This window comes from Neovison vison, chromosome 1, assembly GCF_020171115.1.
Source record: "Neovison vison isolate M4711 chromosome 1, ASM_NN_V1, whole genome shotgun sequence".
Classification (NCBI taxonomy): domain Eukaryota; kingdom Metazoa; phylum Chordata; class Mammalia; order Carnivora; family Mustelidae; genus Neogale; species Neogale vison.
The window spans coordinates 7,702,367-7,714,703 of NC_058091.1; the positions used below are offsets into that span (position 1 = coordinate 7,702,367).

Sequence of the window (12,337 nt, forward strand, 5' to 3'; positions counted from 1 at the left end):
TACCTCTCCGCTGCTCTTGGACAGTCTCCAACAAAAGGGCGTCAGAAAGTTGGCTCCAGGAAATGAAGCATGAGGGCTGTGCTCTTACCAAAAAAAACCATTTCTCTGTAAACATCTGCTGTCCGGGCCCATTTTCCTAAAACTACCTGTACCAACAGCTGGCGAGGACGGTGAGGTCTTGAGAGCCCAGGACGGTGATGGTCGAGGTCCTAAGACAGCGGAGCATCACGCCACCGAAACCCAAACCCAGACCTCTTCGGGAACTTCACGGAACACAAGGGCAGACGTGGCAGCGGGCTCGGCAACATTTCGCCATCGAGGGGGACAAAGCAGTAACACCCGACTAATAATTTATCTTTTATTGAAATTGTTGAATACTTTATATTACAGTAAATTTGATTGAAAAAAAATGAGGAAAGAAATCAATTTTAAAAAATACACTCATGTTGAAATCAAATTAGCCAGCCAAACCGAGTACAAACCAAGGGTAGCTTGCTTTTCAGTACATGAATACCAGAGTCTATATACAATTCTATAATTCGAGAAAAGTCATTCATTAAACACTTCAAGAAAGGTGCCAACAGCCAGGAAGGACAGCGCTCCTGCCCTCCCGTCCTGCAGCACTGAGAGGCCGACCCAGCACCCCCAGAGCAGGAATCCCAAGTGCAATGCTAGGGCGAGATGCTAGCCCATCAGCTTTCATGCAATTTCCATGAAGTCACGCACTGTGCAAATTAAGGCTTCTTATAGGTCGAATGGTTGATAAACACTTTTTTTTTTTTCTTAAAAAAATAAGCACAGTAAAGGTGGTATCATGAGAACCTGAAGAGGTGAGACCTATATCCCAAATCTGGAAAAAAGTTATTTTCTCTGACAACTCCATCCTCACACACACACACAAATAATCAATCTTTGGGTGGGTTGTTTGAATTCGCCAGCCGGCGAAAGAAATACTGATACATGTGCCCTGTGCACCTAGGATCGAGGATGTCATGCAAAAAGCTGCAGCCGTTACTGACGAAAGGCAGAGAACAGGCGAACCCTCCCAAGCCTAGGCACTCGGGGAGCCCCGCGCGCGTGTGTGCCCGCACGTGCGCGTTCCCCTCAGAATCAGGAAGCAAAAAGGAAGGACAGGATGGAGCGTTCTAACTTAGAGGCTACATTATTGACCAGCTCAAAATCTCCTACAGAACCTTCCTAGCACACCGACAGCTCCTCCTCCGGGCAGCGGATGAACCACGACGGTACCCAGCCGGCAGGAAAAAGGCTGTTGGGTTGGTTTTTTTTCTTTTGGTTTTTTTTTTCTTTTTTTTTTTTTTCTTTTTTTTTTTTCTTTTTCGCAAACCTGAGTAATTGTCAAAGTCAATAAATAGGAGGAGAGAATTAAATGCTAAAATATAATGGTCAAAACCCTACAGGGCCTAAAGCAGCAAGGGTTTTTCTCAAATACACAGCCCTCGGTTCCAAGACGCGTGTGGCCCGGGCACATAGTATGACGTGCCCGGTTGCCACGCTTTTACGTGAGGGCTGGGGACAAAACCCAGGGCCCCGGCTCTGCCCCCAGTGACAGGAGCAGAGCCTTGTTCCAAGGACTGTAAACCTGACCTCCTCACTCTCTCCCCCATCACAAAAACTCTTCCCTTTTGAAACAGTTTTTGTTAAAGGCAAAAATGATAGAAGCATCATCGAGCTGAAGTCTTATTTGGTTGGAGGTGCCTGGCGACGTCGGACCCACGCCTCCCGGAGGCCCCAGGAGACTAGATGTGTAAGAGGTCCTCGTCACTGTCGTCATGGAAGGACGCCAGGCTGCCGGAATTCACGGTCTTGGGCGGCGCGGGCCTGGGCTTCCCTCTGCGGGCCCGGTCCCCTCTCGCCGGCACCCCAGCACCCTCTGCGCTCTCCCGAAGCCCACTCCTCTGCGGGACTCTCCCCTGCGGCACACCCGCGGCCCCAGTCCCTCTGCCCGAGTGCACCTTCACCTCTGGGATGGTCAGAACCTCATCCTCACTGTCCTGCTCGTCCCCATGCAGGGAGGTAAGGGCTTCGGCCTTCACAGACTTCGTGGTAATGTGGCCGTTTTCCTGTCCTTCCTTCCCGGGCCTCGGGGTCGGCACCTGGATCTCTTCCATCAACCACTCCGTTTCATTCTCATCCGCCTCCTCCTCCTTGTTCACCTGCCAGAGACAAAGCAGGACCCTGGAGCCCAGCTGAGGCCCCGCTGCGTTCGGTTCCTCTGTGGCCCTCCCTTCCACAACCTACCCCGGAGTCGGGGACCCCCTCCTCTGCCCACTGCAGTCCCCACATTCCCAGGCTCCCCACGAGGAGAGGAAGGGAGGGCTGGTGACTGTCGGCTCCTGCTGAGACCCCACCGAGGCAGACAGTGTCGCCAAGGGCAGGAAAGCGGCCTCTACGCAAGGCAGGTGTCGGCGGGGGTGGGGGGGAATGGGCGGGCGGGGCCGAGCCCCAAGAGAAGCCACAGGAGGGACACGACTGTGTCTGAGATCAGCCTTGTAGGAAGCGGACTGGCAGGTGTATCATGAGCCACGAGCCTTCAGCCAAATAACGCCCGTCTGGGGAGTCATCTGAAAGCATCCATCCAAATGGCAGATGGCACAGAAATTTTCACTGTTTTTTTATTTTTTTAAAATAACCAACAAAGCAGAAGCAACTGAAGCTGTAACCACAATGAGAAAAAAATGAAGGAAAAAAAAACAAATAGGGGGTTTGGGTAAAAAACAATAGATGATGTTTTCCCTCTCGTAGGACAACCGACGATGAAGGCATTTTCCTTGTCACGGACTGAGGTCAGCACCGGCGGCCGGCTGCACACGGGGGGGAAGGCGGGACGTTACCTTCGAGTACTTGTAGGACACGTTGGCGCTCCTCCGGCAGCAGCCGGTCAGCCTGCTCACCACCAGCTCCCTGCAGGGCAAGCACAGTCGCTGCAGGGCGGAAGCAGCAAGGCCAGAGCCCCACTGCCCCGGCCCCGGCCCCTCGCGCGCCCTACAGAGAAGCCGGCAGCCCGGCGACACAGCCCTCCACGGCACTGGCCCACTTAGCCCACAGCAGTGGGGCCATAACCCAGTTCGGTGAAAAGAATACTCTGGAATCGGACAGAAGTAGATCTGAACCCTGCTCTACCTCCTAGTGGTCTAGCAAGGGCAAGTTACCTAATATTTGTGCTTTTCCACTGATCCGTGTTGACTGAAAAGGCCACCCCGGGCCGCACTGAGATTCTGTGTGCCAAACGACGAACCCAAGACCAGCTCATATCCAGCCCTCTGCCCTGACTCTGTGCTCCCCTGCCAGCCTCTCCGGGGCGGGACGGCTGCACGCAGGACTCCGGACGCCAGCCCTCCCTCGCAGGGGATGGTCACGCCACAGGGCTCCTGGGCTCTGGGCTTCACCCGTGCACGCCACGGCCATCTCCCGGGTGGACAGCCACACGTGGGATGAGCCCTGTTACCCGGGGAAGGTGAGGCAAGAGGATGGCATCGCACATGGCGCGCATCTCACAAATGCTCACTCTGGCAAGGGGAGGAGGAGGAGGAAGACGGTGGCGGGCTCAGCGGGGCAGGACACAGTGCGCGCGTCAAAGGTGGACATCTTCCGTCTATCTCTGGACACAACCAGAGACCAACGTCCTAGAAACCGGCGGCCCGGCTGAGCGCCCCGAGCACCTGCTCCGTGACGGGAGCACCAGAGCCCGATGCAGACGCCTGGGACCGGCTCCGTGGAGTCGGGCTTCACGGCGCCGGTCACACCGAACGCCTTGTCACAGGAATGGAGCCATTTACGAAATAAAACTTCAGAGACGGCATCCACGGTGTCCACACACATACACACGACAGCATCCACGGTGTCCACACACACACACACACACACACACACAGGCCCAGATCCCAGGACGGCCCCTCACCCTGCACCGCCTCCCTCTCCTCACCTCCTTTCCTTCTTGTAAAGCAGCAGCGTCAGCAGGCAGCCCGTGAGCGCCACCAGCAGCAGGCTGAGGACCGCCCCGACGGCCTGGCTTCGCTCCGACAGCCCCTTGTGCTCCGGCACGTCCTCGCCGGTACCGTCACCATCGAGGCCCACCCTGAAAGGAAGCCGCGTCACTTGGGGGCGCGCCACCCCAGCGGCAACCCTCGCAGTCCCCAAGCCAGGACACAGACAGCGGCAGTGACAGAGTCCCGGGACAGGGACGTTGGACGGGAGTCCAGCACACGGGTGGACGGCGCTGCCTGGCACTCGGCGCGGTGGCAACAGAGGACCGCGGCCGCAGTCCTGACTCATCCCAACGGACAACTGTCAGGGCACAGAGGCACCTGTGAGGGGGACGAGAGGGACGAGGGGCCCCAGCGGTCTCCCAGGACCCGCGACCCTCCTCTCTGGGGACAAACAGTGGCCGCCTCCCGTCCGAAGGCCTCTCCCTCCCTGCATCTCGTCTGGGGATGCAGTGTCTGCACCGCGGGGGTGGAGGGTCCCCCCCAGGACAGCGCGGGGCGCGGCACCATCTACCCAGGCTGCTCGTCCCGGGAGACAGGGCTAGGGACGAACACGCCTGCTACTCCACCAGCTAAGATAGGTCCAGGACCTTAACCAAGGAAAGTCGTAAAAATTCACTAACAGAAAACCAGAAGCACCAGGACGGACTTCCCTTTCTGTTCAGAGAACCAGGCGTCTGTGGACGGACTCGACACTCCGGGTCCCGCGGGCACTCGTGGCGGCGACAGAACCCCTGGTGGCAATTCTGGCCCCCATCTACCCCCCCGCCCCTGCCAAGAAGGCAGAGAGGAATGTGACAGGACCCTCTGGGCTGCTCAGGAGGAATGAGGGCACCGCGACAGGCCACGCGTGCAGTGAACTGGTGGCTACAGATGCCTCAGACTCAGAAAACCACTCGTTCGAGCTGGGTCAGAGGGCAGCCGACAGCCCGACTATGTACGGATAACCAAGCCGATCAGGATTCAGCCGGAGCCAAGTCAGCTGATGCCCATCCATGAGGAGGAGGAGCCCCGTGTTCCCTTCACCATCTGCTTGGGCGGGGAGAGCCCCACGGCCGCAGCGGTGCTCTGGCGGGAGAGGTGCTCGGCCTCCCTCGCTTCCAAGTGTGCCCTCGTTTCCACTTCTGGGCGCTCCTGGGAGCCAGGAATTACTCGGAAGTGTGCTTTAGTGTCCAGTGTGTCTCTATTTTTCAGTTAATTTCTCGTTACTGGGTCTTAACTGTCCCGTGTTGTTTACACGACACCGACATCTAGAAATTTGCTAACACTGGCCTTGCATCCACGTTCCTGGAAAACGCGGGACAAAGCGGACTCTTCAAAAGCAAAAGCTGACTGGAGGTCGGAGAGAGGGGATCCGGGACCCCCCCACCCGACTGTCCCTAGCTCCGGCTGCAGAGAAAACCTCCTCCCGGACACAGAGCAGACAGCTACTAGGCAAGAGCCTTCCTGCCTGATCTTAGTCTCAGCACAGAGAGCGCAGCTCCTGGGAGAAGCCGACACAGACGCAACAGGGAGAAAACAAATCCAAGAGGAAAGCACCATGTAACAGCAGGTCTACATGCGGGCCTCTCAACGTGGCCGTGGACCGGGCGGAGGAACAAAGGCCATGGGGCCGAGAAGAGGGGGGTTCCCCGAGGCCGCAGAGAAGCCCCGACCGCCCCTCCCCCACTGGGAGTCCTCAGCACCCAAACGCACACTCCCACGAAAACTCGGCATTCGGCCGATTTTCAAAATCTGTGGAACAAGTTCTCATTCCTTCAAACATAGACAATACTTTGTTCAAGCTAAAGGAACATTTACCCCATGACAATCTGCACTAGAGCAGACGGAAAAACGTGCCGGGAACACAGAGGAGCCACAGCGGCCGCCTCCCGCGAGCCAGTGAGGAGAACTGTTGGCCGGGGCAGGCCGGAAAGAACGAGGGGGCTGCGGCCTCGTGTGTGCTTGTAGGCGGATGCCGGCGCACTGGGAGGGGCAGACGGTGGCTCTGGGGGTGTGGGGGGACCAGGAAGGACAAGACCTGGGGAGCCACTGAAGCGGGGTCCTGGCTACGTGGGTCTGCCTCTCTGGTTCTCAGACATGCCAGAATATTCCCACAGGATAGCGCTGGGGCGGAGAACTCACACCAACAGATGCTCGAGCTGCATTCTGAGTGAGCCAGCTGGGGTACAGCGAGGACGTGCATGTCCCACGGGCAAAGTGACCAAGGAGGCTCCCGCCATGCCAGGACAGCGTACTCACCCGAGAGGACACACAGCAGAGGTGTACCAGGAGAAGAGGTACTGGCAGTCGGCGGTCTCGTGGCTGAACTCGGGGATCCCATCCTTCACCAAAGGGTCACAGTGGAAGAAGATGGTGGAAGACACAGACTTCGTCTTATCCTTCCCACACTTAGAGGACGAGGCAAACACCACATCTAGATCACCATCTGTCAAAAAGGAAGACAAAACACAGGCAACGTTATCACCAATATTTCAATAAAGGCCCGACTTCACCTTTCCACGGTCTGTAAAAAGTGTGTATGGACTTAAAATCCGAGATAAAGGTCCTTCTTCAAGAGTCCCACATGTGCGCTTTCTCACAGGCTTCCTGACACGCGATACGGAGCCCCTGCCTCTCGTCAGGGAGCAGGAAAGACTTGAACCTTGCTCCAGAAGAGGTCAGGCTCTGTCCTCAGCTAACAGCGGGATTCAGAACAGGGGCTGGCCACGAGGGATCAGCACTTCTGGAGATGGAAATGGACCCAGGGGACAACCAGCCAGCCAACCCACCAAACAAGCCTCCACACGGAGCCTGGGACACTGGGGGACCGGTGAGCATCCCTGGTTGGGGAGAGTCCACGCACACTGCCACACCCCAGTGCCGGGAACAGAACCCATCCTCTCGCCACAGCGGGAGGACGATGGAAGCATCCGGCTCCCTTCCGGACGCTACCCTAGATGCCTCCTCCTGTGGCCAGTTTCCATCCTTAACCGTGACCGTAACAGGTCAAATGAGTCCTGAGTCCTGCAGATGATCAAACCTCAGGGCAGTGACGGAAGCGCCCCAAAACCCACAGCTGGTGTCAGAAGGGAGCGAGCCACGGGCGGACGCTGCCCTCTCCGAAGTCTGCTGGTGGCTCGACGTGCAGAGTCCGCCACTGCTATGGGGCCAGGGCGCTGAGTGTGTGAGGCAGCCACGTCTGTGACTGGCAAGGAGCCCGGAGCGCCAGGCTCGGCAGGCCGGGCTCGGGCAGGCCCCACGAGTTCGCGCTCATAACCGGCTGCGGCATGACCTGAACGGACCGCCCCCCCCCGGCCGGCACGTGGGCGCACGTCCCCACGCTGACGGGCGGCCGATGGCAGCTCCGAATCACAGCAAGATGGGGCTCCGGGTTCCTACTCTGGCCCTCTGGAACGAGAGGAGACCCGGGAAGAGACTGAAACTACATTTCTTCATGAAACGCGAAAGGTGGTCTGAAAACTAAACGGACTTTCCAGCGTTGGTAAACACGGGAAGTGCAAAGGTCTGAAGGGGGTTTTAGGAACGACGAATAAATAAATGGCCGTGCAGACATGACCCGAGTTAATCAAACTCAGAATTACTGGAAAGGAACAGAGAACCACGGGAGTTTACTCCATGAGGCGAAATCCAGACGGCGCATCAGTCTGACCTAGCGGGTCCGTCTGCTGGGCCTGCAGGGCAAGGCCACGTGCAGGGACAGTGGCACTCAGCGTCTGTGCGTGGACACACGGATGTCTGGGCTCCTACCACTCGGGGAGCAGCTGCTTCTCCTCTGGGGGAATCTCTTCGGAGCTTTTTTTTACAACAGAGCCAGCTGGGTTTTAAACACACTTAACTTTGTAAAGAGTGTCTCCCCTTTCTCTTCACCCTTTGACAGACGTAACACGTCCCACTCTTCCGTAGTAACATGTGAAGTTGCCCGGTAAAGAAGCAACACGGCAAAGCCAAACTGAAGGCAATTCTTGGACACACACACTTTATCTTCCGCCTTCACCCCACTCACAACCTTGGCTTGAGACTAAGTTTTTGGTTTTCAGGCGCTTATCTGTGAACTGGGGTGACTTTTTCCTAGAGCGAAATGCTCATCTCACATGTACTTTTGAATCGTTCTGACGACTGCGTAGCAGGACACAGACTCAGACCAGGCTGCTGCTTTCAAACTGGGGATTTCAATGGAAAGGAGTGTCTTCATGAAATTCTTAAAGTCCCTCTGAAGAAGCTGAACATGGAACATTGATGGAAAGCAATTACCTTGAATGTAGTATTTGGTTTTGTCAGAAGTTCCAACTTTCCTGCTGAAGTGCTGGTCGTTCGGTTTAACCTGGCATATGTTGGCGCCCGAGCACGCGGGATTTCTGGAGCTTGTGATGGAGGAAAGCTGGATTTCATACAGGTACTTGTCCCCATTTGTTCTCATGTCCCCAGAGGCACTGAATAGCCTGAAGAGAAAAAAGGGTGGCAGTGACTCCGGTCCCTCCAGAAACCCACTTCTGATAGACCCAAACAGCCGGGCCCAAGTGTAGGGCCGGAGGCCACGGCCCTTCCCTAGGTCAGCTGGCCTAGGAGCCTGTGAAGACAGCCGAGGGCACCAACTTCCACCCCATCTTCTTCCTGCCTTCCAGCCTGGGCTCTGAGCAGCAGCCCGCACTGTGCCCACCTCAGCCCGCCCGGGCACGGCCAGCAGCTGTGGCCTGTCCCTGAGGTCAGGGGCCAACCCCTGGGATTATCAGGAGGGAAGGAGAAGGAGGAGCGACTTTATTTTTATTCTTGCTAGAGTTCACCATCTTTGGTGTTAAAACTTAATAGTTGAGTAATGCTTTTCCTTGGCCGAAGCAAAATACGACAGCTACCTAGAAACAGTAACCAACACACACTGCCTATTTACCCTGCAGCTCCCCCCGCCATGGGGGAAAGATCTAAATTGCTGGTTTAATTCTGAATACACTCCAGTGCGCAAAAGGAAAATGTTCCACTTACTTAAAATAAATATCTCCAAGGCTGAAGCTCTTGCCGTTTACAGGGTTGGTGATGGTGCCGTTCACCATCTGCACCTCCTGGGGCTTCACGGCGCAGGCGGCCCGAGAGTCCCAGCTGAAGTAGTAAGTGCAGCTGTCGATGTCGAACCTGGGGAGCGAGCGAGGACGGCGGTCACGCCCAGCCACACTTCGGGCAGCCGCGGCCACACGCAGCTGCTCGCGCCTGCAAGACTGGCTTCCAGGGCTCCAAGCAGTCCTGAGCCCCGGGTCCCCACGGAAGCCCCCCACCCCTCCCCCGTCCCCATAGTAGGCACCGGCAGCTCTGGGCTGGAATGGCTATTACCGACTTTTCTCGAGAGCGTAATCGGGAAGATGATGACCCAGCACATCGGCAATGTGAAAAAGTAGGCAACTGTTTAACAGTTTCGTTTTGTTTTATTAAGAAACAGCATGGCATCGTGCCTGGGTGGCTCAGTTGGTTAAGCATCAGCCTTCGCTCAGTTGGGGTCCTGGGATCAAGCCCCCTGTCAGGCTCTCTGCTCAGGGGGAGCCTGCTTCTCCCTACCCCCATCCCATTCTCTCTCAGATAAATAAATATTTTTTTTAAAAAAAAGAAAGAAAGGAAAAGAAACTGCAACATATGAAAGTTGGAAAAACTTGCTCTCAAAGTTTTGAACTTTATTTTACAAGCTTTTCTGACTCCTACATTGATTGAAATACGAGGACAATTCCCAGGTCTCCCCCGAAATCCCAGCCCAGCTTCTCAAAGAATCCTTGGGAAACAGCAGCTCGTATGCTCCCTCTGTTGGCCAAACTGTTCCTAGCACTGGATGCACAGTTGCCTGGAAAATTCTAGGGTGATCCAAGAGCACCCCAGGTACCAGCCCCACCTGCGTGGGGGTCTCAGGCCGCTTGAACAGCTGGCCTGGGCAGCACCAACTGCTGCTCCTTTGGTTCTACAACGATACTGAAGGCAGAGGCCAGCGAAACATCACTTTACAAGTCGCTTTGGTCAAGTGACCCTGTGTCCCCACCCCTTTTCCAGGAAACCCCTCTCTGTGCAGAGCAGCCCCATACCCCACAGGACAATTAACAGCCCCAGCCCCCTCGCCAGGCCCCAAGTCTCAGTGGCTGCACAAACACCCTCTCCCTGCGCACACGACTGCACCCCCACATGCCCGCACGCCCGCAAGTGAAAACCAGGGCAGAGATGGGGTGAGCTCTCAGGCCACTCTCTCCTCAGCTCCCCCTGCAGGCCGGACCCTCTCACCTCATGAACGAGGGTCTGCCCACGGTCTTCGCACAGGTCAGCTCTATGACGGCAGATGCCGTCTTATTCTCCCCACACTGATAACCTTTCGAGTAAGTTACAATGACTTTCTCATCTGAAACATACAAAGAATAGAAGTGACGTTATTTCTGGTTATAAAAAGCTTCGGTGTCAGAAATCAGCATCTATGTTAAAGGCCAAGACAGCACAAATGTCTGGCTCTCTCACAACTTCTAAGTCTGCACTCTTGGGTTCGGAGCACGGCCCAGCTGGGTGACCGCTCTGGGTCTGCACCACACCTGGCAGGGCTGGGAAGACCTGGGTTCACACCCCATCCTCTCCCGTGCACTCGCAGCCCGACTCTGGGCTGTTGAGCATGTCTCCTCGCCTGCCTGAGAGGGACACGGCCCTAAGTGTCTGCCATGTGCCCAGCATGGTGGGCACAGAGAAGAGCCTCGCTCGGCGGCAGCTGTCACAGCTGCTCCAGTTCTGTAGGATTCTAGGGTCGTTGCAGATGCTTTTCCAACACACCCCCACCCCGGGGAACCCTGAGAGTCACAGGCCAGGGGCTAGATCTCCCAACTACAAAGAGAAAATCCAGAAACAGAACAGCTCTGGTTTTCTCGGGCATCCCGGCTCCGCGTCCAACTCTCCCACTTCTGAAAACACCACAGACGAGAGACCGCGGACACCTGACGTGCGGGGTCCACAAGGCACAAGACCCTGCGTGGCTGCCAGGTCAATGGTGCTGCTGCTTCCAGCTACTGTGGGGGGCTACCAGGAGCCGTCTGGGGGTGTGTGAGGCCAGCCTGGCTCAGGGGCACAGGGCGGGGGCCTGGGAAGCAGCGCATACCCCGCAGCCCCCAACTCTCACACCTCTGAGACACGGGTGGTAGGGGAAACACAGGCCTTGGTACCGGCTTCCTACCTATTCTGCCTGGGACACAGGCCAAGACACAGGGCACTGCTCAGCCAAAGGCCCAGGCCCTTAGCCTTGCCCAAATTCAAAGCTGCACTGGATGAATTAAATACCAGTCTCCTGTGCAACATTTTGAAAGTTCTACTGCTTTAAAGAGAAATCCTTAAACTGCTGGAGCACAGGAACCAGAGCAACGCAGCTCTTACCGCGGACACCCTACACTCCCCAGCCATCAGCTCGACCTTCCCCAGCTCATTGCCCAACCTGGGGCATGGACTCTAACCCCGAGCCCACCCCCACAGTGCTGTGAGGACTGCTAGGCAGAGAGCAGAGCTGCAGATAAGGGTGACTTCCTGGAACAAAGAGTCCCTCTCTCCAACCCACATGGCTGCAGCCAGCCCCTCCCAGGCATCGGGCCCCTGGGCTCTGTCCTTGCACAGCCGTCCTGTGAGAGCCACGGAGTAAGGCCCCTGGTATGATGGGGACGAGGCGATCCCTGCAGGCCAAACCTCCCTTGAGGCCTTCACTCTGCAAACCTTTTCCAGCTGGCTATGGGAAGTCGGGGAAGGGCTGATCCAGTGTCCATACACAACCACGAGAGCAACGGGGGGCCGCGCTCGACCCTCGTCGTGAGCCGTGTGGGCAACAGCAGTGAGCGGCGCGCTGGGAGGGCCGCTCCGGGCAACGGGACCGACGAGCTGCTCCGCCACGGGGACGGCGCCTGCGTCAGAATTCCCGGTCCCCTCCGCGGTTCGAGCCGACCCAGTCTCCACAGTGCGGGACCCCCTTCCACTCCAACAAGGTAAGAGCGTTTTTCTTTATTGGTCCCCGAACACAACCCAGATGTTCCTAAGAAAGATCTGCCTTTTAAATAATGAGAGACAGGGGTGCCTCGGTGACTCGGTCCGGTTGTCTGACTCTCAGTTTCAGTTCAGGTCATGCTCTCAGGGGCGTGAGATCAAGCCCTGTGTTGGGCGCTGCACTGGGCATGAAGCCTGCTAGAGATGTTCTCTCTCCTTCTCCCTCTCCCCATCCCCGCCACACTCACTCTCACGTGTGTGCTCACTCACTCTCTCTCAATTAAATAACGAAAGAATCTTTCACTCAACAACCAACGGCAAAATGAGTTTTTACTAACACTGTTAAAAAGAGCTTCAGTATTTTC

General features: G+C 56.5%; 1 protein-coding gene across 1 annotated transcript in view; it reads right to left on the bottom strand.

The window, feature by feature from the left end:
- Window positions 1-344: 344 nt before the first annotated feature.
- IGF2R (insulin like growth factor 2 receptor) overlaps window positions 345-12,337 on the bottom strand; it is a 95,845-nt gene continuing 83,852 nt past the window's right edge. The window contains exons 42-48 of the mRNA XM_044242810.1: window positions 10,254-10,368; window positions 8,985-9,131; window positions 8,259-8,446; window positions 6,246-6,432; window positions 3,944-4,096; window positions 2,853-2,922; window positions 345-2,174 (exon numbers count right to left, since the gene is read on the bottom strand). Of these exons, the coding sequence (XP_044098745.1) occupies window positions 1,758-2,174; window positions 2,853-2,922; window positions 3,944-4,096; window positions 6,246-6,432; window positions 8,259-8,446; window positions 8,985-9,131; window positions 10,254-10,368 (1,277 nt within the window). The 3' untranslated portion in view covers window positions 345-1,757. The remainder of the gene's footprint in view (window positions 2,175-2,852; window positions 2,923-3,943; window positions 4,097-6,245; window positions 6,433-8,258; window positions 8,447-8,984; window positions 9,132-10,253; window positions 10,369-12,337) is intronic.